The 23860-nt window shown below is 41.9% G+C and overlaps 1 protein-coding gene across 7 annotated transcripts; it reads left to right on the top strand.

Annotated features, from left to right (window-relative positions):
* Positions 1 to 2236: 2236 nt before the first annotated feature.
* On the top strand, positions 2237 to 23858 carry CASP8 (caspase 8). 7 transcript variants are annotated; one of them, XM_014563714.2, is made up of 13 exons: positions 2237 to 2644; positions 3230 to 3315; positions 4227 to 4266; positions 4850 to 4911; positions 10062 to 10254; positions 11142 to 11479; positions 15781 to 15886; positions 16521 to 16659; positions 16772 to 16816; positions 18513 to 18598; positions 20208 to 20349; positions 21101 to 21602; positions 22809 to 23858. In XM_014563714.2, the coding sequence occupies exons 6-13, from the start codon at positions 11175 to 11177 to the stop codon at positions 22942 to 22944; spliced, it is 1461 nt and encodes a 486-aa protein (XP_014419200.1). In that variant the 5' UTR covers positions 2237 to 2644; positions 3230 to 3315; positions 4227 to 4266; positions 4850 to 4911; positions 10062 to 10254; positions 11142 to 11174; the 3' UTR covers positions 22945 to 23858. The 7 variants fall into 7 exon arrangements, with proteins under 7 accessions (XP_014419200.1, XP_032335963.1, XP_032335962.1 ...); XM_032480072.1 differs by having other exon boundaries at positions 4712 to 4911; XM_032480071.1 differs by lacking the exon at positions 10062 to 10254 and having other exon boundaries at positions 4712 to 4911.
* The last annotated feature ends 2 nt before the right edge of the window (positions 23859 to 23860 follow it).

Below are 23860 nucleotides of genomic sequence, written 5' to 3'. Positions count from 1 at the left end.
TGGGAGAGCCTGGGATCAATACATTACAAAGGACACAAGTGGATGCCCTGAGACTCCCCCACTCATCCTCACTATGGCCCCCTGGATGCCTCCTGGGGGCCTCCATCTCTGGCCAGGCTTGGGGGGAGGGTGGGTGGTGATGAGCTTAAACTCTCAAGTGAGACTTTCCTGGGTTCATGTGCTGGCCGTGCCCTTTATCAGCTGATTGACACTGAACTTAGTTTCCCCATCTGTACAATAAGTCTAATAATTCATAGCTACCTTACAGACATTGTGAACTTAAGTAACCATGGTGTGACTATTTACTCAGAACTGTTGAAGGCCCAGGCACCACTTTAAATGTTCATTCTATTGTATCTCCTGTGATTCTGCTCAGGTAGGAATTTCCAAGCTGCAGCCTGAAGATCAGCGTTTTTTTAAAAAAAATCTCCTCAGTTAAAAAAAAACCAAAAAAGCAAAAAACAAACAAACAAACAAACAAAATTTCTCCTCAGTTAGTCCTCACGTCAATCAAGTTGAAAATCATCGCTGTGTATTCACGTTTACACAGTGATTAACTTCTCAGGGTCTCAGAGAGACACAAGCCTCCTTCTGCCGCTCACTAGCTGAATGTACACGGCCTAATCTTTCACCTCTCCAAACCTGTTTCCTCACTCATAAAATGGGAGCAAGAAGAGCATCCACTTCTGAGAATTGTTCAGGAGGTGCAATGAGCCAGTCTGTGTGGCTGTGCCGGCACATACACAGTGTTTATTAAACAGCAGGTGCCCTTAGGCCAACTCATTTTTCTTAGGTGACCTTTGGACCTTTGTGAATAGGTCACTCTGTTTTAGTTTAAATTTACTGCTCTTCCACATCCATGTGGGTCATTTCAAATCCTAAGTGGTAGGGAAGGGGGGATAGTGTGTTACAGTGGGAAAATCCTTGTGTTTGGTCCAACAGGACTGAGTTGGAATCTGTGTATTCATTGAAGCCTCAGCTTCCTCATCTATAAGATGGGAGAACAATCCTCTGTTGTGAGAATGAGATAATCGTGAACGAAAATACTGCAATGTGAATAAAAATACTGCAATCATATCAGTAAACAAAGAATGCTGAAACCAAGTCACCAGCGGCTGCCGCCACTCCCCAGTGAGGACAGGCCTGCAGCCCAGCCTCTGCAGCCACTCACAATGGTGCACTCTGAGTGGACTCAGAATAATAAAGGACAAAATAATGGCCCTAGATAGCAAGGTGCTTGTCAAAGGAATGAATTCAATGAGCCCAAATGTTTGCTTCCTTCCATACATAGAAAAGCACTGAATTCTTTAACTTGAGGTGCCTGGTTTCTTTTAGATAACAAGTAATCTTTTAATATTCCAACTACCTGGTCTTTGTTGTAAAACTGCTATATATCTTAGCTCCTCCCCTACCTTTTCAGAGCAGTCCCTCAGAGCGATCTGAGAGGCTGTCATCCCGGCTCAAGTCCTCCTGCCAAATAAAACATAACTCTTAACTTTTAGGCTGCACATTTATTTCAGTCGACATACTCATACAAAGGCACAATGTATAGGTATTATATTATTGTTGGTGTTTTGATTATAAAATGTACACGATGTGAAAACAAAAAGGCGGAAAACCCTTTAAAAAATTCAAACAGGAAACAGGCAGAGAGCGGGGTAGGTATGGAGGATGAGGAAAAGCTGGGGAGGGCCTGGGGCTCAGGGGCCTAGGGGACAGATCTCAGCAGTGCCACCCCTCCAGGCTCGGCACTGGATAGGCAGCAGCCACTATTAATCCTAAGGGCTCAGCACTGGCCAGGATGCCGACAATGTTGTTACCTCTGCCCAGGGCTAGACCAGACACCACCCCCTCCTCTGCCTTCTTGTGCAATATTTCCTCACATCTCAACTAGAGACCTGCTTTCACCCAAGAAGAGCTCTTGCCATATGATTTGGGGGGCTGGACCATGGCTTCAGTGCTGAGATTTGGGCCACCGAACAGAGGGACAATTCCTCTCCCCAGACCCCTTTCAAGGGAGAATGGCATTTTCTTTGCCACAGGCAGCCTCAAGCCTCTCTTTAAAGTGACCAGACTTATTAATATTAAATGTAGTGAATATAAATGCTTTCCAATAGTGCACGCACAGCTTCCTGGTTTCTGGTTTGCACGTGGAAATTGGGCACTGGTTCCTTTAAATAAGAAACATTTCCTATTGGAGTGAGTCATCTCTGGTCTCTAGTTCTCAGAATCAAGTTTATTCTCTAGTTACCTCTGTTCAGGAATTTTCTTTCTCTGTTACCAAAGACCAGACTTCGCCCTTCCGCTGGACGGCAATGTTTTCACAAGTTCTCCTTCTTTAAATTGAGATTTTTAAAATCCCTGCTGAATTTGCTAGTAAATTCTCAATGTGGAGAGCAGAGAAACAGGAAGTGAGTCCGCTGAGGTAGGCAGAAGAGCCTGGTGGAGTGATCGAAAGTAAAAGAAAACTTCTTCCTGGAGGCATTTCTAGCCCCACCCCCCTTCCTCCCTGCCGGGTTTCCAGGGATTTTTCTCAGGTTGTGTGAACCAGCCTTAGTGATCAGAACGTGTCAAGTTAGACAGTCTAGGGGACTCGGCATCGGGAACTTGGTGACTGTGATGTTGCCGGGACAGGGTGAAGCAGGTGAGTGCCTGGTGCAGAGGTGGCGTCTGGACACCACGTTTCTGGGTCTCATGAGAGGGGCAGCTCAGGACCTGCCAGTCCTGCCGAGTGGAGTCACCTCGGGGTCTTGCAGGGGCTCAGATCCCCGAGTGGGTTTCTCTCTGAACCACAGTCGCTGGCTTTTCTAATTTTTAGCTCTGAGGAATCTCCAGCTCCTCTGCTGCCTCAGATACAGACACAGTGCCTCCCTCCTGCAGGATTACTTTGGAGATCCACAAGAATTATTTCCCTACTTCCGTTTGGCCCTGGGGCAGAGGGTTGAGTTAATCACCCTGTCTGGTCCAGATTCCCTGTGGCTTGGTCTCCAAGGCCCAGGGCCCCTTCCGCCCTCCCTGTTCTGGATACTTTCTTTGATCTCCCAACTCCCACCCTGCTTCCTACCTCGCCTCTCTGGCTGCCAAAGACAACTCTTGAAACCTTTTGAAATGCATGGGTGAATCGATCTGTATCTTTGCAAAATGTATCCTTGTTCCACGTGTGTACGTGACTTTTTAAACTTTGTGACCAGCAGCCAGAAGTAATTTCTGTTTCCTCAACATTAAACAGGAGTAATACTCCCTCGTGAGGTGGTTGTGAGGATTTGTTGATAATAACAGTCACTTACAGCGGTGACCCGCACTGCTAAGTAGCCGGTAAGTGTTAGCAGTTATTATTACGTATTGGTATAATTTATATTGTGTTTTGCTCATTCTGTTTCTCACTTTTTTTTTTCTCAAGAAAGCACTCTGCACTTTAGGTTTTACGTATTTTGCCGGGTCCCACTTTCTAACCACTACTTATTATTCCATGATGGGCAGTCTCCACAATCCTATATAAGATCTTGCCCACCAGTCCTCAGCCTCATCCAGCTTGTAAACCTTTGCCAGTCCGATGGGTACAAAGTGGGTAGCTCGTTGCTTTATCTCGCATTTCCCAGTTTACTCAGGAGTCTGAGCCTCATTTGTACGCTTTGGCCATCTGAGCATCCGTGTCAGGGAACCCCACGTTCGTGTCCATTGTCCTTCTATAGGGTTTCTTTTCCTTGTTGATCTGCAGGAAACCTTTGTATGTTCTAGATACTGCTACTCCTGCAGCACGTCCTGGGAACACGGGCATGAAAGATTCGGTCTCCGCCTTATGAAGCTCACAGCCTAGGACAGGAACTAGTCACAAAACAGTGGGGCGAATGCTGGGTGGATGCTCAGGAGGCCTCAAAAAAGAGCCAGAGACCACCTCCTGGGCTAGGATTTAGCCACAAACAGGATTTTCAGACTTCACAGGGCAGAGTCCAGGGAAGCAAAGGGCATGGTAGGACGGCTGGCACCGCTACCTAGCCCTCTGCAGGTGGAGAGGCACTTTCAGACAGCCCGTTGAGCCTCTCAGCTGTGAGATGGGTCTCTGCCCTCTGAAGGCTTGTATTCTTTGGGGGAAAGAAAAAAGGCAGTTTCAAAGAAGAGAGGTGTTAGATTTTTCCCCCTCTACTTTTATCATCAGAAAGCATTTCAACCAACTGAGAGCAAAAAGGCAGGACTAATGTGTGTTTTGTTCACTGTTACATTTCCAGGGCCCAGACTATGGTGAGGGCCCCAGGATTTGCCTCTCTGGTAAGTTTGGCTGGGCCTTTTGGTAGGAAGGACTGTGATTTCAGAGTTTTCTAGGCTGCTGAGGGTGGGATCTGGTGGCCTCAGGGCCGTGGAGGTGATCCATGTATCTGAGTGTAGATGGGGGAACCATGAGAGTTTCTGTGGAGGTCAGGAGACCGGCTGAGGGCCATGGCAAAGGTCCCCTAGTTTCTAGGTCTCAAGACCTCTCAGGAGTGTTCCATGAAATTTACTGAATAAAACGTTAAAGCCAACAACGAACCCAGAAAAATCTGTAAATTCCTGAAATATGGAAAGAAAGGGTCCTTTGCTATCATTTAGTTCGACTTTCCCAGGTTGGAATGAGTAAGGAGGCCCCAAAGAGAAAATGACCCGTCCAGAGTCACACAGCCAGGGTCCAGCTCAGGTGGCCTGGGGACCCACCCAGCACCTGTCTCATTTTCCATAGGCTCCCTCAGAAATATGACAGAGGTGCTGCGTAGAGGCCGGCCTACCTCGCCCGGCTTGTGTGACTCAAGAGTTTCGAAAACAGGAAGTAAGCGAGCTGCACTGTTGGTTCTTTATTCGACATTTGTTCTTGTCTTAGCTGTGTCAGGGGAGAAGAGGCCTGTGAAGAAGCCACTGTGAGGGCCCCGGGATTTGCCTCCGGTAAGATTGGATGGGCCTTTGGAGAGGAATGTTTTTGGTTCTAGAGTTTTCTAAGCTGCTGAGGATGTGGTTCTGGTGGCCTCGGGGCCCACGGGGTGATCCCTGCCTTTGAGAGTAGATGGGGGAACCGGGAGAGTTAGCAGTGCCTCTGGGGGCCGGGTGAGGGTCCACAGATTCCAGATTTCCAGACCTCTCCAGCTTCGGTTGATGCATTCTTGGACGGTTTTCTGAAATACTCCCAAGTCCAGTTATCTGTGCAGAGGCCTCTTCCTTATGCCGGCCAGACTTGTCAGAGAATAGAAACCAAAATTTAAATCTAAACTTGACATTGCTGCTTGGTAGAGCTACCCATCTGCCGACATACAGACCCACCAACATAAACACACACACACATAAACAGACACATGCACACAGTCCTAATAACTCAATTATGTATTTTTTTGAGAAATTAAAAGGGTACAGAATATTACAGGGAATAATATAATAGCAAGCATAGACTGATAATCAGAGACCTGCACTTGTGGGGTAAGCATTTCTAGGTTAAGTTACACATTTCTTCAGTTTGGTTGGTTGTAAGTTTTGTTGCCATTTGGAGACGTTTACTAAGCTGTGTGATAGCCCTGGCTGGGGCCCTGCAGTGGACAACTGCTTGTGTACAAGGTGGACATCTGGCAGGTTCTGGGGGAACCCCCAATTTGGGGTGGCCGTCCTGGACAGAAGGGAATTGGCCACACTATTGCTTAGGGGTTCAGGCCTGAAAGCGGCTCTCAAGTACTCTTGAGCTTTGAGTGAGATGCAGAGTTTTGCCTCGGAAGATTAATGCAAATTTTGGGTTTATCTTCCTCAGCTTTGATGTAGTTTACCATATCACCAAAGGACGGAGGATGCTGCTAGAATATTGTTAGAAGGCTTGTTTATGATTAGGTGAGATTTATTTGCAATTAAATTGTGGTATAAAAGGCAGTGGTAATTGAGGACTCCGGAATGAGAGGCTGAGGTCTAAATCCAGGCTCTAGCACGTAGCAGCTTGGTTTGTAAGGTTCTGATTCTCTCTCTGCTTTTGTGGATTTGTTAAGAATTCCTGTTTTTGTGTTTTGGGGGTTTCTTTGGTCTTTCAAAATTTTAAATAATTTAAAATCTTTAAAAACATTTTGATTATGTGTCTTTCTTCATTAAATTCCTTCCCTGGCTTCCAACTGCAATTAGTATAAAGTCTACATCTTTGCACGTTCTGTCATTGAAACCCTCGAATGAGATGATCAAATCTGGGCCTGACACCTCTCTCACTAGCTTATTTCCAAACTGATTTTTGACACCTGTAAGATGAGGATGATCATAGCAATTTTTTCAGAGAATTGTAGTAAAATGAGAGAAGAGAAATATTTTTATGTTTATATGGTTATATATTGTAAATGCTTATATATCATAATATGAAAATTTATTTATATAAAGATATTTGGGGGCATATATTTATTATAAAATATTAAATATACTTATATATTATATGAAGTTTTTTAAAGATACATAATATATATGGACTTATTTTTTAGATATTATATAACTGGAGGCATTTCAATTCCCATCCCCATCTGTTTGCTCCACCTTCTATGCATTATATGTCAAAATATTCAGGTTTCTATATTCTACAAATGTATATACACACATTATATGTGTGTGTGTGTGTATATATATATGTGTATATATATATATGTATATATATATATGAATATGTGAATAAAATTTGAAAAAAACACCAAATGTGATCCCAAAATTACTTTTAAATGGCAAGTTTCTAAGTGATTTTTCTTTTTCTTTTTAAAGCTTTTGCACTTCCTCTAAGGAACAAGTGTTACTTTTACTCTTTTAGGGTAAGAAAATACAACAGTGAGTAGTCTTTTAAAAATATTACTCTGATAGTTTCTAGCTTCATGCCCGCGAGCTCATGCAGTAAACCCAGGTCCCAAAAAACAGAAAATGCCTCCTGGTCCCTGTATCTGTAGAGCCAGAACCTAGAGGAAGCCCATTGATAAGGGTGTAAAATCTAGTGCAGGTGTAAAATCTAGACAGTACTTGCCAGGCACTACGACCAGAGAGATGAGTGCTCTAAACAAACAAAGACTAAACATCATACCATAGTGTGTTCTAGAAAACTTAGGTCAGGAAAAAAGCCTTGTCAGCACTTTCTCTACTAAGTGTCCGTTTTAATATGATGCAAAAATCACTTAGAAAGCATTGTCAAGCTATTGCAAAGATAATGAAATGAGTGAAGTCAACTGGCTACAGAGGACAGGAACCAAGCACTAATCATTGTTATATCCAAATTCATGTCATCCTGGCCTTGGATTTTATTATTTTATGTTATCAAATGCTGTCAGAAAATGCTATTGAATATGTAACAAAAGCCTTAAGAAGGTTTGTTCCTTTTGTCTCAATAACACTACTTTTAGGAAATTATTGTAGCAAAATAATCAGAGGTATACATGGAGATCTGCATGTTAAGATCATGCTAAATGTAAGCAGAGACTGGTTAGATAAATTATTGTCCATTCTTATGATTAGATGCTTTACAGATTTTAAAATCCATGCTATAGAAGAAAAATAAAGACATCAAGATGTACTTATAATATTATCAGTGGAAAAATCCACTTATACCTCAGAAATATGATGTGTTCAAATATGAGGAAAAATATACATACGTAAAATATTTGGCAGGAAAGACAGTAAAATATTATTAAGTATTTATATTTGGGTGATAGAATTATAGGTAATTTTTCTTCTTTGTATCTTTTCTAGGTTTTCTGAAATGAATAAAATAAGCATTGTTATCATTAGAAAAAATAATAGCAGAGGGGAAAAATAAGGAGATTCTGCTTTCATTTGATTCTTTGGTTGATTTTATTCTGTAAAATGATATTTTAATAGTAGTTAGAACTGATTAAAAGATTTAAGGATGCTGGACCTAATGGTACTAAACAGGCTGGACCTGGGTTAGATCCTTTCCAGTATCATATACTAGAATAAAAATAGATCTTTAAAAAGGGATTTTAAGTCCGTGTACATTTAGGATAAGTAATACATGCAAACAGTAAAAATTCACACTGTGCAAAGGGTATAGAATGCAAAGCAAGCCTCTTTCCTGTCTATACCTGGGCCTCCCCACCCACAGACCTCTGGTTCCTCTCCTCTGAGTCAACCATTGAAGCAGCTTTCTCTGTGTTTTCCTCAAAGATCTGTGAGTACAAAATTGATGCACTTTATGAGTTCGGTATTTCTCTTTCCAGAATTTCCTTATCTTTTATTTTATGCTTTTATATATATGTCAGTAATCATTGAAAATTTAATTGTACTGTTTGAGTATTTTTTAAAAGTAGATGTATGAATTTTTGGTTGTATTGCAACTTGCCTTTTTCACTGTCATAATAACATATCTTTTTATTGTTGCTGTTGTTAATGGAGGTACTGGGGATTGAACCCTGGACCTCATGCATGCTAAGCATGCACTCTACCACTGACCTATACCCCCCCCATAGATATCTTGAATATCTAACCCATTTTTACTTCAGAAGATGGAGTGCATTTTCTTAACTGCTGCATAATATTCTGTAGTATGACTGTGCCTTATTTTATTTAGCCATTCCTTTCTTGGAGGGTGTTTGGGATGTTTCTGGTTGTTCAGGGTTACTTTATCATGCTGTGGTGAGATTCCATGTGCACAGCCTGTGGAGCACACGTGTGTTCCTATGGAGTGTGACTTAAGGAGTGCACTTGCTAGTTTGTTCCCTTGAATATCCAGCAGTTTTTGTTTGCTGCACTTTGAACATATGCTTTTAGGTGCTGGCCACATATTTAAGATATCTTTCCTAAATAAAAGTATTTTCATGATAATTGATTGCTTTTGCAGTGAAAGAGCTAGCTTCTGCAGCCTTTGTGAATCCAGTGCAAAGTGTATCTTTCCAAGGCACTGTCCCTCCAGTTTCCTGAATCAAGAAAACTTGTCTAAACAATAATGTAAGCTCTAGATTAAAAGGGAGAGAAAAAAAGTTTTGCCCATAATTCCAATTCTAAGAAGGAAATAATTAGAGATGTGCATAGGATATATGAAAAAAACTTCTCAGTGCAATGTTATTTTTAACAGTAAGGAAACAGAAAATTGCTTAAAATAAATTTTAATATCTCCACATGTTAGACATCAAGAAACATTACAAATATGCCAAAAGAGAGTATTTAATGGTAGGGTAAATATTCATTTTAAATATTAAGTGCATAAAAAAAACAGGTGTATACACCTGGATGTGCAGCCTGATTCTAATTTTTATATAAATATATCTCTGTGTGTGTGTGCGTGATCACACAGTTATCTGTGTGATCATGTGTAACTGTGATCATGTGTAATTTTTGTATTTTCAATTTCCACCCAAAAAACACTGCTTTCTAATCAAGATTGGGGGAAAAGGTGTTTTTTTGTTTTTTGGTTTTTTTTTTAAGAAAAACTTCAAAGTCTTTGGGACCACTTTTTAAAAACATTTAAAAATATACCTTAATGTGCATGTCAACAAGTTTCTGTTCAAATATCAAATGTAGAAAATGTGTGGGTCCTGGTTCACTTTTATCACCACCTCATGATAGGATTTGTGGTTTCATCCCAGTATGTCAGCAAATGCAGGGAGCTTAAAGACTTTAAAGATTCAGGAGCGTTGTTTCAGGAAGAAAAGAGGTCTAAGCAGATTAAGGTTCTTTGAGGTTAAGGAAGGTGCCCAAGGGCACAGAGTCTGTGGGAGCAAGGAAGAGTTCTTCAAGGAAGAGTTCGTCAACTTTGAAGAGGCTGAAAAGCCACTGCTTCCAGCTGAATTCTCCAGTGAGGAAGTGGGAAAATGCCGAGGGTGAGAGGAGTGCTCAGGTGACATGCCTGGTCGGTGTCTGGCCCCACAGGCAAGCTCCCTCCTTCTTTCAGGTGGACACTCCTTTGTTGGTTAGTTGCTGGCCGTTACTCTACATGCATCATAGGTGTTATGTACTCACAGCAGTTCAGGAGACGGTGTTCTTCTGATCCCACTTTACAGAGGAGGAATCTCACCTCGGAGGATGTGAGCTGCCCAGGCCTGGGCCGCTGCCCCCACTGGGTTCTGATCTAAGTTCTGTCTGACCCACAGCCCCAAACTCTGAACCACTGCACTGCCCGCCTCCCTGACAGTCAGCTGCTGGTGAGCTTCCTGGCTTTGATGGCGACCCTGTGGTCCTACCTCCTGGAGCCAGGTCCCAGTCTTGTTCCTGTGACATATCCAACATAAACCCTGCTCCAAGGGCTCCTTGCACCACAAACATGGGCCTGTCAGAGTAAGGAAGGTGAGGGGGCAGTTGGCCAGTGCGATGCAAGGGGCTCAAGAGGGAGAAACCAGGATCCTGGGCTGCTTGCATGAATGTCGTCTGGGGTCTCCTAAAGCACTGTCCTCTCCTGTTTTCACCTGCTCAGACATGTAAGTCTGCGACAGCACCCCATAATCTGACTTAGAGACTGAGTTGAAAGACTGATGGAGTTTTCTTGGTTCTGTTTCCAGTCTTGGGTTATTGACCAGCCGTGGATGCTGGTCCAAAGGCACGTGGGGGACAGCACTGTACGGTGTCCTCCCGCCACCATTGTTTCCACCAGTCCCCACCACTTCTCCCACCTCCCACCCTTCCAATCTGTCCTCCACATTTTAAATATTAATCCCATATTGGATGATGTCATTCTCATATCTACAATCTTTTCTTAGTTCCCTGATACCTCCGGGACAAAGCCTGACTCCCTTGCCCCTGGTATGAGGCCTTTTATAATGGTTCCTGGCCACAGCTTCATCCCTACGCCCTACCCCTGCCCTTCCCAGATCCTTTCCTCCATCTTTTGCATAAATTATTTCATGCATTAATTGTCTTTTTCCACCTCTTCCCCCAAGGTGCCTCCCCTCCAGGAAGCCCTTCTCCCAGGCTGAGTTAAGGGTCTGTCCTCTATGTTTCTACCACACCCTTGTCCCAACTCTCTGACCACTCCCTAGTTTGTAAAAAAGTCTACCTTCCAAAATAGTAAGCTACTTGAGAGTGGGAACTTGTCCTGTTTGTTCATTTTTTTTCTTTCCTGTATCCAAAGCATAATGTCTGACATATATAATAGATGTAAGATAATTTGATGAAGGAACAAGCCAGTAGTGGTATTTTTCCTCCTCATCTGAACGTACCATTGCATTTTGACCTAGGTTACGACTACATTCTCCTAACACTTGAGCAGCATGAACTTCAACAGATGTCTCTATAATATTGGGGAACAGCTGGACAGTGATGACCTGGCTGCCCTCAAGTTCCTGAGCCTGGACTACATCCCACATAGGAAGCAGGAGCCCATCAAGGATGCCTTGATGTTATTCCAGAGGCTCCAAGAAAAAAGAATGTTGGAGGAAAACAACCTGTCCTTCCTGAAGGAGCTGTTTTTCCGAATGAATAGACTGGATCTGCTGACCACCTACCTGAACACGAGTGAAGAGGAGATGGAGAGGGAGCTTCAGATACCAGGCAGGGCCCAGATCTCTGCCTACAGGTGGGGAGAGCCTCCACAGTGGGGACCTGGGAGGTGTGGGTTGAACGGACACAGCTCTATGGGCAGGGCTGATGCTGTTTGCAGGTTGTCTGTGTGGTGTGACTTTGGAGGCTCTGGGAAGTTGTCCCACCAGGGCCAGATTAAGAAATTTAGTGACATTAAGAATAATACAGAAAAAAATGCTAAAAACATAAAGTAAAAATTTCTTTCCAAAGTGAGACATTACCTCTAGGTATGCGTAAGTTAAAATAGATATTTAAAAAATGTTCTAACTCTCTCTCCATTACATGTCTGTTGCTTACTTTGCCTGTAATTGAATGAAGCATCTCTGCTTCGCACCTGAGACCCCCTCCCACCTGCTTGTGGATGACTATGAAATTCTCAGTGGGGTTTTAGGCTTTTATTCCACACTTAAAGGCTTGTGTTACCAAGTTCTCCAGTGAGGTGTATGCTGCCCGTTGTACTGGACTGGCCAGGCTGGACCCCACAATGGCCGTTTGGTCCCTGTGATCCTGGCTGCCGCCAGGAGAACGGTGGTGGCTTGGGCCATCTGTCCCGCCCAAGGTCTTGCGGCTCAGCCCCTCCTCACCTGTAGGAGGGTTGGGAGCTCAGGGACTCAGTAGTCTCTGTGGAGTCCAGCCTGAACAGGATGTTCGGTCGCATCTTCCTGGTTCTGTGACAAGACTTTGAAAGTAGAAAAACATCGCCAACTTCTCTCTTTCAACATCGCGTTACCCCACCCTCCTTAAAGTTATTTTCAGCCTTCTTTTCAAAGAACTTCCACTCAAGCCTTAGCTGTGGCCCATTTCACTGTCCTGCTTGCTTGTCAGTAACCATGGCGTGTGTGGCACTGACTGCTCACAGCCAGAGCTCAAAGCCGCTATCCTCTGCTGCCTGGCCTCTGAATGCCCCGTCCTCCTAGTCTCAGAGATGTGCGATTCGGGCACTCAGAGGTTTCTCTACTTAAGGCTGACCATTTTGATTTTAAATGTCAAAAGGGGTATTCCAAGTGCACTAGTTTTCTAGGGCTGCCTAGAACAAACGTAACCAAGTGTCACAAACTGAGTGGCTTAACACAAGAGAGAAATTAATTTTCTTATTGTTCCGGGGGCTGGATGCCTGAAATCAAGGTGTCATTGGGGTTAGTTTCCTCTTGGAGGCGCTGAGGGAGGATCTGTTTCCTGCTCCTCTCGTGGCTGCAGGTGGCTGCAGAGTCCCTGGCCTCCCTTAGAGGGACATCACTCCAGTCTCTGCCTGGGCCTTCACCTTGCCTTCTCCCCTGTGTGTCTGTGTCTCAATGTCCCCCTTCTTTTAAAGACACCACTCATTGGCTTAGGGCCACCCTGATCTAGTATGACCTCATCTTAACAAGGTTAGGTCTGCAAAGACCCTTTTTCCATATAAAGCACATTTACATGTTCCAAGTGGACACGAATTTGGAAGGAGAGTAGGGAAGGACACTATTTAATACTGGGTAACTTGGATTCAATTGAATTGTGAAGTCCTTGTAATGAATTTTTTTCATTAAGGCCTCAATTAGTCATAAAAAACAACAGCTCCGTAATTAGGAGAACGGGAAGGCCTCATCTTGTGCCCACTGTCTTGGTCTTCTGAAGGTTGCACGCTTTCTGTCATGTGCGCAAGGCCGAGGCAAACTGCCAGTGCAGACAGTGATGTGGGCCTCTCAGTCGGAGGGGAAAGAGTCTCTAACAGGGGCAGGATCTGTCTGTTCAAATCTTCAACATGCTAGCTTGGGAATAAAAGGGTCCGTGCAAGTACGATCTACTGATTGTTCATCATTGTTGAATATTAACCAGGAAATTGAAAATACGCTAGTGTGACTACTTTCCATTTATAAGAAAACACTAGATGTTTACATTTTCAAAAGATCATTGCTACCTATAAAATTAGAGTCTTTTTTTAAACATTTTTTATTGATTTATAATCATTTTACAATGTTGTATCAAATTCCAGTGTTCAGCACAATTTTTCAGTCATACATGGACATATACACACTCATTGTCACATTTTTTTCTCTGTGAGCTACCATAACATTTTGTGTATATTTCCCTGTCCTGTACAGTATAATCTTGTTTATCTATTCTACAATTTTGAAATCCCAGTCTATCCCTTCCCACCCTCCGCCCCCTGGCAACCACAAGTCTGTATTCTCTGTCTATGAGTCTATTTCTGTCCTGTATTTATGCTTTATTTTTGTTTGCTTGTTTGTTTTTGTTTTTGTATCCAGATTTATTTCTAGGAAATGATGGTGCAAGAAAGCTGGTAGGTTTCGGTAATGAGGAATGTAGAAGGGCAAAATGCCTTGTGACAAGTTAAAAGGGGAAGTAGCTTAGGATTGGACCCAATCTTGGCGAAACTGAGAAAGCTTTAGAAAAATACTTCTAGGGTAGAGATTCCATGAGAAGAAGGAGGAAGCAGATTGTAATACTGGATAATTTCTTGTTTTGCACTACAGTTGACCATTGAACTACATAGGATTTAGGGATGTGGACCCTCCGCACAGTCAAAAGCCCATATATAACTTGTAGTCAACCCTCCATGTCTGAGGCTCCACATCTGCAGATTCAACCAACTGCAGACCTTTTAGGACTGTATTACATATTTATTGAAAAAAATCCAGAAGTGAACCTGCTCACTCCAAACCCACGTGGTTCAAAGGTCAACCGTATTTTTATTTTCAGAATTTTAATTTTCTAATTTAATTTTGAAGTTAATATGTTTTTGTATTAGTTATTTTCCTTTACACTATAATAGTAAAAGTTTTTCCAACTTATAAAACATCTCTTTGTTCATTCAACAAGCATATCCCAGGAGCCTTTCATATTTGGGGAAATAACGCCTGTCATGTTTGAACACTTAGTATGTTGCCAAAAGTTGGTTTAAGTCCTTCCGATAAACTTATTCATGTAACCCTCACCACCTCCCAGTGGGGTAGATGTAGCATAATCTACAGTCTACAGATGAGGGGAAGAGTTGTGCACCACTTCTAAAGCCACACAGCTCGTGAGTAGTGGATCCAAGGTTCCAACACCAGGAGTCTGGGTCCCCTGCACCTAAAACACTGTATCTTATGACTCTCTGGGCTTACAGAAACCAAAAGAGCACTACCCTTGCTCTCAGGGAACTCGGACAGCTTCATAATCAGACAATTATAGTATGTGTGTGTGTTACCGTTCTGGTGATCTACAGGCACAGCGGGGTGAATGCAGCTTTGAGGACAGTCTGGCAGTGCATGAGCGGTTAGTGGATGAGTGGTTTTCTGCAGATGGACAAGGGAATGAAGGTGTAGGGGGCACAACATAAAAGGGTGAAAGGCAGGGCAGCTGGGTGTGTTCAGAGAGGAGATGAGGGGACAGTGGTGAGGTGTAGCCAGAGATGAGGAGGCAGGCTGGGCTTAATTCACAACACTCTTTATCCCAGAAGGAGGTGTTTGGCCAACTTACTGAAGGTAGTGGCTTAAGAACGTTGACTGGTTTTAATTAAGAAAGTGATGATCTGATTTGCATTTTGAAAAGCGTAATATTCAAAATCAAAGTTTTTTTCTATTGCAACAAGATCTTTTTTTTTAAAAAAAAAACTGTAGTTGATTTACAATGTTTCAGTTGAACATACAGCAAAGTGATTCAGTTATGTATATATATGTGTGTGTATATATATATGTATATATGTATTCTTTTTCAGATTCTTTTTCATTATAGCTTATTACAAGATATTGAATACAGTTCCCTGAGCTATGCAGTAGGTCCTTGATGTTTATTTTATATATAGTAGGGTATATCTGTTAATCCCAGATTCCTAATTTATCCCTCCCACACCCTTTTCCCTTTGGTAACCGTAAGTTTGTTTTCTATGTCTGTGAGTCTATTTCTGTTTTGTAAATAAGTTCATTTGTATTGATTTTTTTAGATTCCACATATAAGCGATATCACGTGATACTTGTCTTTCTCTAACTTACTTCACTTAGCGTGATCATCGCTAGGTCCATGCAACAAGATCTTGACTTTATAGTGAAGGACAAAGGAAAAACATAATTCATTTAACTGAAACTCAAAGTTGGAGGACTTTAAATTCTGTAAAGAGTGGGATAGTTGGGTGTGAGTCAATAGTTGTCAGTGTCACTACACCAGCCTCTTTCTAAGAACTCAACTCGTGGTAATAAATCGTACCATTACTTGGCTTTATTTTAAAGAGAGGCCATTAGAATCAAGTCCACTGAGACTACAAACATCAAATGGGAAATTAAGAAAGTATTTCTAAAGTGTTTCTGTTTCCCGCTACAGGGTCATGCTTTTTCAGATTTCAGAAGATGTAAACAAACTGGAATTGAAGGACTTTAAGTTTTTTCTCAGCAAGGAGATCGCCAAATGTAAACTGGATGATGACATGGTAAGACCTGATGTCTGACAGAGAGTTAGTCCCGAGGACCAAGTGGGGACCCTGCAGAGCTAGAAGAGACAGTAGTGGGCCTGAGACCGCTTCCCCACTGCCGCAGTCTGTGAAAGCACCCTGGAACTCTGTGTGTGTGTGTGTGTGTGTGTGTGTGTGTGTGTGTGTGTGGTGTGATGGAATGTTGTGTGAATGTGTGCTTGTCTGTACGTATGTGTTGAGGGCAACACTCAGTCTGGAGGTGGATCAGGTACCAGAGGCAACGTTGGATGCGAGGCAGTTTCCAGGGCTCCCACGACGGGGACCAGGCTGCTGCGCTTTAGCGACGCACTCAGGCTGTCTCTCATAAAAGTGTGCACAGGTGGCCTTGGCATAGTGTCTAGACCTGGGGACTGGGTGACGTCTGCTGTGGCTTCTTCTCTGTCTCCTCATGTCTGTCTTCCTGAATGAGAGTGCCTCCCTAGTGGTCCATTGATTGGCTTTGTAAGACCAAGATGTTCTCTCAGGGGAGTCAACTTGGGAAGCTAGGGTGGGCACTTGGTTTGGAGAAAGTGGAAGCAAAAAATAAAATAAATAAATCCAAAAGCCGATATGGCTCCATCCAGTCTTCCAACTTTACTTCTCCTCCCTCCAGACCTTGCTTGATATTTTCATAGAGATGGAGAAGAGGGTCATCCTAGGGGAAAGAAACTTGGACACCCTGAAAAGAATCTGTGAGCAAATCAACAAGAGCTTGCTGAAGAAGATCAACGATTATGAAGAAGTAAGCAGAGGTAAAAATAACCTGAGAGCTGCGAATCAGCAAAATGTAATCTTAAAGAGGCAGACCCCTCTATGTCACAGCTGTTTCTAATCAAGTATGTGCATGTTTCTTTTTTAACTCAGAACCAAGGATGAGCCTTGAAAGCAGTCCAGGGGAAATCTCAAATGGTAATACTTGGAGATTTGTTTTCAATGTTTATTTCATTAATTTCCTCCCTGGTATCTTCATCGCCTCCTCTCCATAACCTTCTATCTCGTCTGTATCTTTTTTTTTAATTATTATTCTAATCTTTTTTGCATTTTTTAATTGAAGTATAGTCAGTTTACAATGTTGTGTCAATTTCTGGTGTACAGCATAGTGTTTGTCATACACATACATACATATATTCTTTTTCATATTCTTTTTCATTATAGGTTACTATAAGATAGTGAATGTAGTTCCTTATGCTAAATAATAGGACTTTGTTGTTTGTCTATTTTGTATATAGTAGTTAGTATCTGCAAATCTCAAACTCCCAATTTATCCCTTCCCACCTCCTCTACCCTTTGGTAACCTTAAGTTTGTTCTCTATGTCAGTGAGTCTGTTTCTGTTCTGTAAATAGTTCATTTGTGTCATTTTCTTTAGATTCCACATATAAGTGATATCATATGGTATTTTTCTTTCTCTTTCTGGCTTGCTTCACTTAGAATGACAATCTCCAGGTCCATCCATGTTACTGCAAATGGCATTATTTTATTCCTTTTTGTGACTGAGTCATATTCCATTGTATATTATACCACATCTTTATACAGTTGTCTGTCAATGGACATTTAGGTTGTTTTCATGTCTTGGCTATTTTAAATAGTCCTGCTGTGAACATTGGGGTGCATGTGTCTTTTCAAATTAGAGTTTTCTCTAGATATATTCCCAGCAGCATAATTCCCCTAGCTCCATTCTTCTTTCTCAAGATTGTTTGGCTATTCAGGGTCTTTTGTGTTTCCATACAAATTAAAAAATTTTTTGCTCCAGTTCTGTGAAAAATGTCATTGGTAACTTGATAGGGATTGCATTGAATCTGCGTATTGCCTTGGGCAGTATGGCCATGTTAACAGTATTGATTCTTCTAATCCAAGAACACAGTATGTCTTTCCATCTGTTTGTGTCGTCTTCAATTTCTTTCATCAGTGTCATAGTTTTTGAAATACAGGTCCTTTGCCTCCTTAGGTAGGTTTATTCCTAGGTATTTGATTCTTTTTGATGTGTTGGTAACTGAGATTGTTTCCTTAATTTCTTTTTCTGCTATTTCATTGTTAGTGTACAGAAATGCAGCTGATTTCTGTATATTAAATTTGTACCCTGCAACTTTACTGAATTCGTTGATGAGCTCTAGTGATTTTCTGGTAGCATCTTTAGGATTTTCTATGTATAGTATCATGCCATCTGCAAAGTGAGTTTTACATCTTCTTTTCCAATTTGGATTCCTTTTATTTCTTTTTCTTCTCTGATTGTTGTGGCTAGGTCTTCCAAAACTGTGTTGAACAAAAGTGGCGAGAGTGGGCATCCTTGTCTTGTTCCTGACCTTAGTAACTCATCTGCATCTTAATGGACCTGCTCTCCTAATATCAGAGGCTACTTGTTGTCACCTTCTCTACACACTGGAAGATTTAAAAGGAGTTATCAATCATAGACCCTGCAGCCCCAGGAAGGCAAGTTTGAAATAGGGGGAGAGTTGTTAGTCAGTGATAAGATTTTAGCTTATTCTGTGGACTGCAAGGATACTACATTCAAGGTAGCCTGTGAATTTTCATTTTAAAAGGGACCTATGTTGTCCTGGGTGCTACATTTCCCTACTAAAGTAACTTCCCTGCCATGTGTCGTTCCAGATTTGTCTCAACTGCTCGAAGGGGAGGGGTCCCTTGGAGATCTGGCCTTGTCGGACTCTCGGGGAGACCAGGACAGTGAGCCAGAGGTACCTGGAAATTCCCATCCCTTTTCCCTTTTGAACTGCAGATTCTAGTTATTGTATTCCTGAGCCTTTTTAGCTTCCAGGTAAACAAATAAAAGACAGAAACTTATTGAAAATGTTGAGAATTGTAGGAAAAATTCACAAAAGTTCACTTTTGAACTTAAAAAAGGTGATCCCTTTGGTTTCCTACGTGCTGAATTTCTATTTTAAAGCCAAAGACAAAGGCGTTGGAACAGTCAGAGGGCAGAGGGGTGGGGAGCCTCCAATCTGATCCTTTCAGCAGCTATGTCAGCCTAAATTGGAGAAGGTTTTTGGGGAAGAGTTGAGCAGGTTGGAAGATGCAAAGTCTTTTCTTTTAGTTTGGCATTTCAAAATTGTTTCTTTTTTGTGATTCGATATCAGCCGCAAATGTTCACTATGTAGCCATCTCTATGTTCTTGGCCCAATGAGCTGGCCCAAAAATTGCCTTTCTAGACGGAATCACTTCTGTTTCTGTCACCTTCAACCATTCACCAAACACATTTTGACTCAGCACCCCATTCACCTCTCTCCGTGGCAGGAAGCAGAGGAAACCACCCTGTATGCTAAATGTCCCATGGGAGACTTGAAATTGAGCTTGAGAGAGACCATTTACTAGTGGACTCCTGAGAAATTACCAGACTTCTCTCAGTCTGAACATCAAGGATTAACCAAAGTCATGTGGCACTTTATAAACTGTAAAGCAGTCTGCAAGTGTTGTCCCCGCCCATCAGCTAATGATAACTGAGTGTAGGAGAGATTTGGTAACTTGTCCAAAGTCTTAAAGTTATTAAGTAGTAGAGCCAGGAATTTGGCCCCTGAGTCTGGGGCCCTTTTCTCCACCTCAAAGAACTACATGGATTTCCCAATAAATGTGAAATATCTCAGCACTGAAACTGCCCTGGGAAAATCGAGAGGGCACAGGGTCACCTCTGATTGATACTGTCTAGTGCTAGAGTCTGGATACTGTAACGTGTAGCACAGCCAAGACCTGCCTGACCAGCGCATCTCTCCTTCTAGTCACTGTGGTCCTGAGAGCCAAATTAAGCCATCAGCTTTAAAAATCCTGGGATCACACTATGTTGTGTGATAGGCAGGCCCTCAGCTGTTAGCCCAGAAGTATGGATGAGTTGAGCAGAGAGTCAAGGGAATCGTAAGGTCACAAGGGGCAGCCCAAAGATAGCACTGGGGCAGTCACTCGTCCAGCAACTCCTGACTGAGCTCTCACAAATTAATAATAAACCTACTCTCTGTCACAGTTGTTCTCTGTCTTGAGCAGAAACGAGAACAAATAATGGCAATACAGTGTGATGACAACACTATTAATGTAAGTGCAAATGTTCAGGTGGCCCACGTATTGGGACACTGACTTTCCACACTACCTATGGGGCAGAAGTCCAGGGATCCTTGCAAGGGGAATGAGTAGAAACTAATTCCTTAGGTGAGCAATGCCAAGTTGGGGTGGCACCGTGGAAAGTGCACACACGTCCCAGTTTGGCTTAAGAGACACCTTACCTCAAAGTAGGAGGCTCTTTGTTCACAGCTCAAGTGTTTGACCCAGAGTCAGCTCCTGGGTTGGATTTTTATTTTCCAGACATGGAGCGAAGTTTACCGAATGGAAAGCAAACCTCGGGGATACTGTTTGATCTTTAACAATTATGATTTTAGTGTAGCACGGAAGGATGTGCCCAAACTTCACAGCATTAAGAACAGGAATGGAACAGACTTGGATGCAGGTATAGTAGATCCCTTAAGAATACAGCTTTTGTTCTCTCTTTTGATTTTTGATTTTCTTTTATTTACTAGTAAAACATTTTTGTTAAAATGGCATCGATTGTATTTCTGATCAAGGGTGCACAGTATGTAGGACGAATGGGTTTAGAGATCTAATGTGCAGCACGATGACCATAGTTAATGACACTGTGTTGAACACTGGCAGTGTGCTAAGAGAGTGCGTTTCAGGTGGTCTCATCTCACACATACACACAAAGTAACTATCTGAGGAGATATGTTATTAGCTTGACTGTAGTAATTATTTCACTATTCATATCATCATGACGTACACCATAAATATATGCTATTTTTATTCAAAAGAATCAGACAGGAAGCCTGAAAATGTTGAAAAACCTTGACTAGCTCTATTAGAGCATTTGGAGAAAAAATAATGTCAAGTATACAGAAAGCAAAGCAATGAAAAAGTAATGCTAATTCCAGGAAAGACAGAAAGTTTAATAAGAAAAGAAGCATAATTAAAGAATATTATGTTATATAGTACTAGTAATACAAATGTTTCTATTGTTTCAATTAAACGTTGTAAATAATTGTGTAGGAGCACCAAATGCTCGTCACCCACAAGAGGAACTCAATACAAAATCTAAAATTTGAATTTAGATTCAAACTCTTATCTGCTCCATGTTCTCCCTAGTTCTGGGCTGTGGTCTGGGAATTATTGTGGTGTCATATGACTTTTCTTGTTTTACTTTTCAGAGGCTTTGAGCAAGACCTTTAGCGATCTTCATTTTAAGGTCGTAGAGTTCAAGGACTCCACAGCAAAGGATATCTTTGAGAATCTGCAGCAATACCAAGGCTTGGACCACACTGACAAGGACTGCTTCATCTGCTGCATCCTCTCCCATGGAGACAAGGGCATCGTCTACGGCTCCGACGGGCAGGAAGCCTCCATCTACGAGCTGACCTCTTACTTCACTGGTTCCAAGTGCCCGTCCCTTCTTGGCAAGCCCAAAATCTTTTTTATTCAGGCTTGTCAAGGGGATAAATACCAGAAAGGTATAGCTATTGAGACTGACTCAGAACAGAAGGAAGCCTATTTAGAAATGGATTCATCACTTCAGAAGAGATATATCCCAGATGAGGCAGACTTTCTGCTGGGGATGGCTACTGTGAACAACTGTGTTTCCTACCGAAGCACCGTGGAGGGGACTTGGTATATCCAGTCACTCTGCCAGAGCCTGAGAGAAAGATGTCCAAGGTAATTTTTGCTTACTCAACCCTTCATCCATCTCTAAATGTCTAGCTGTGGATCACAAAGCTGTAATTCTCAGGTCAGTTGCAGAGTGGGAGAGAGGGCAAATGTTAAGATCTTTAGTTCACAGATAGAAAAGACTGAGATACCTTGGAGTTTCTTTTATTTAGCCCCTCAAAGGACAATCAGGGTATCACAGAGCTGGAAGGACGGTAAAGTCATATAGTCCAGCTCTGTCTTTAGGCAGAAGCATGACTAAACCAACTCAACTAGTTTTGGAGGTCATCCAAGAAGGCAGTAACCCATTTCAATGTTTAACATCCTCCAACCCTGTCAAATGTTCTGTAATAGCTAACCAACCTCAAACCCTCTTGTGGGAGATAAGTGCCAAAGAAGAGAAGCCTTTTATACGTCCCCTTATTTGGCCTGAGTTGAAGTCACACAACATGTGGGAAAATATCCTTTCCTCATTTACTATATCTTATGCTTCCTTTAGTTAAACAATGATTTTGTTTGGTACAGTTCACCAAAACACACACACAACCAGCAGATAAATAGCAAGGAGTCTTCTTCAGTTTCCTTCTAGTTCTGTATCTCACTATGTTTTAAGTGCTTGAAGAGGAAGGATTTCCCATGGCAGATAAAGCACAACATCAAGACTGCGTTTTCATTTTGTAACTTAGACCATGAATCCTGCAAGGTTCCCGGTGGAGCTAGCTGCAGAGATGGACCAATAGGTTGTCCAACTCAACTGATAGGAGAGGCTGGTGAGAAAGGGGCGGGGCAGCTGCGGGAGACATTCGATTTCCACTTGCCTGAAGTTTGATGGCGTCATAGATGAACCCATAGAAGCAATGCCAATTTGAGGCAGAGGACGTCAGGAGGCATTGAGGCGATTAGCGGGAAGTGACACAGAACATGGAGTGAAGGGAGGTGAAGACAGGTCATGAGGGAAAGAAACCAAATCTGATGCTGACACGGATGTTTCTGATAGTCAGTAGAGAGCCTGAGTAAACCAAAGGCAAAGTGATTAAGCTCTGAGACAACTTATTTACCCAGAAAGCTGTGGTCGGTCTTGGATTAGCAACTTATTATTATTTCAAATGCCTGATGTTTTGAGGGAAATAACTGTCACTGATCACAGCAGATGAAAGGGTTTACCAGTTGATTTTCCACCCACAGATGGTCACAAGGTTATGTTATGTTTTTCAGAGGTGAAGATATTCTCACCATCCTCACCAAGGTGAACTTTGAAGTAAGCAATAAAGATGACAAGAAAAATATGGGCAAACAGATGCCACAACCTACTTTCACACTGAGGAAAAAACTCTTCTTTCCTCTTAATTGATGCTGCTGTTTAGTTGCATAACACTACGCTTAATCTGTTGTTAAAATGCTGCTAATTTACTCTTTTTTTTTTTTTTTTGGATAGCAGGAAGGGGAGAGAATGGGAGTCAGGACAATCTAATATTTATACAAATTCAAGCCTAAATCTCTAGCTTTGCAAGAACTAGACATTTATAGCCATAACATAACTTTAGTTGCACTTTTAATTCGATGAAAATGTTTAAAAATAAATGATTCGACCAACAAGGGGCTAATTTCCAACACATATAGATATATGCTACTATATATAAAGTAGATAATTAACAGTTTTTTACTGTACATGACAAGGAACTATATTCAATATCCTGTAGTAACCTATAATGAAAAAAATATGAAAAGGAATATATATACATATATATATATATATGACTGAAACATTATGCTGTCCATCAGAATTTGATACAACATTGTAAATTTACCATACTTCAATTAAAACAAAAGTTTAAAAATAAATTTATAGTAGACTTGTTATGCAAGGGGAATTTCAGTGACTCCCTTTCAAAGATCACTGAGGGAGATTTTGGTGTCCTGACCTGGCTGAAAAAACCCTGGTGTGTTGCGGTTTAAGGCACAATGCTCCCACATCCAGCCTGATCGATGCTGGTGAGGGTGACAAGCAGTCACGTGAGCCTCCTCTCTTGAGCCATGAGAAGGCTCTGCTTTTCAGGGATGAAGGCTGCCTTTTCTCTTCTTGCTCTTACAATAAGTGCATCATGATTTGCTTTTTTGCTAACAGTGCTGCACTCCTTTTATGCATTTTCATTTGCTTTCTTGAACTTTTCAAATAAATTGAAATCTTTAGTAGTTATGCTACTTTTGACAGCTAAGTTTTTAAAGAGTATAGAATAAACTGTAATTATCTGACTCTTCCTTGGAGA

This window comes from Camelus ferus, chromosome 5 (assembly GCF_009834535.1).
Source record: "Camelus ferus isolate YT-003-E chromosome 5, BCGSAC_Cfer_1.0, whole genome shotgun sequence".
NCBI lineage: Eukaryota > Metazoa > Chordata > Mammalia > Artiodactyla > Camelidae > Camelus > Camelus ferus.
This window is presented reverse-complemented; position numbering and strand designations above follow the sequence as displayed.

What these genes read in the sequence shown, in the direction of transcription:
- CASP8 (XM_006189947.3), top strand. Translation starts at nt 11,175, where the DNA reads ATGAACTTCAACAGATGTCTCTATAATATTGGGGAACAGCTGGACAGT. An exon ending in TTATGAAGAAGTAAGCAGAG is followed by an intron (nt 16,660 to 16,771) that starts GTAAAAATAACC and finishes TTTTTAACTCAG; the next exon opens with AACCAAGGATGAGCCTTGAA. An exon ending in TGGAACAGACTTGGATGCAG is followed by an intron (nt 20,350 to 21,100) that starts GTATAGTAGATC and finishes TTTACTTTTCAG; the next exon opens with AGGCTTTGAGCAAGACCTTT.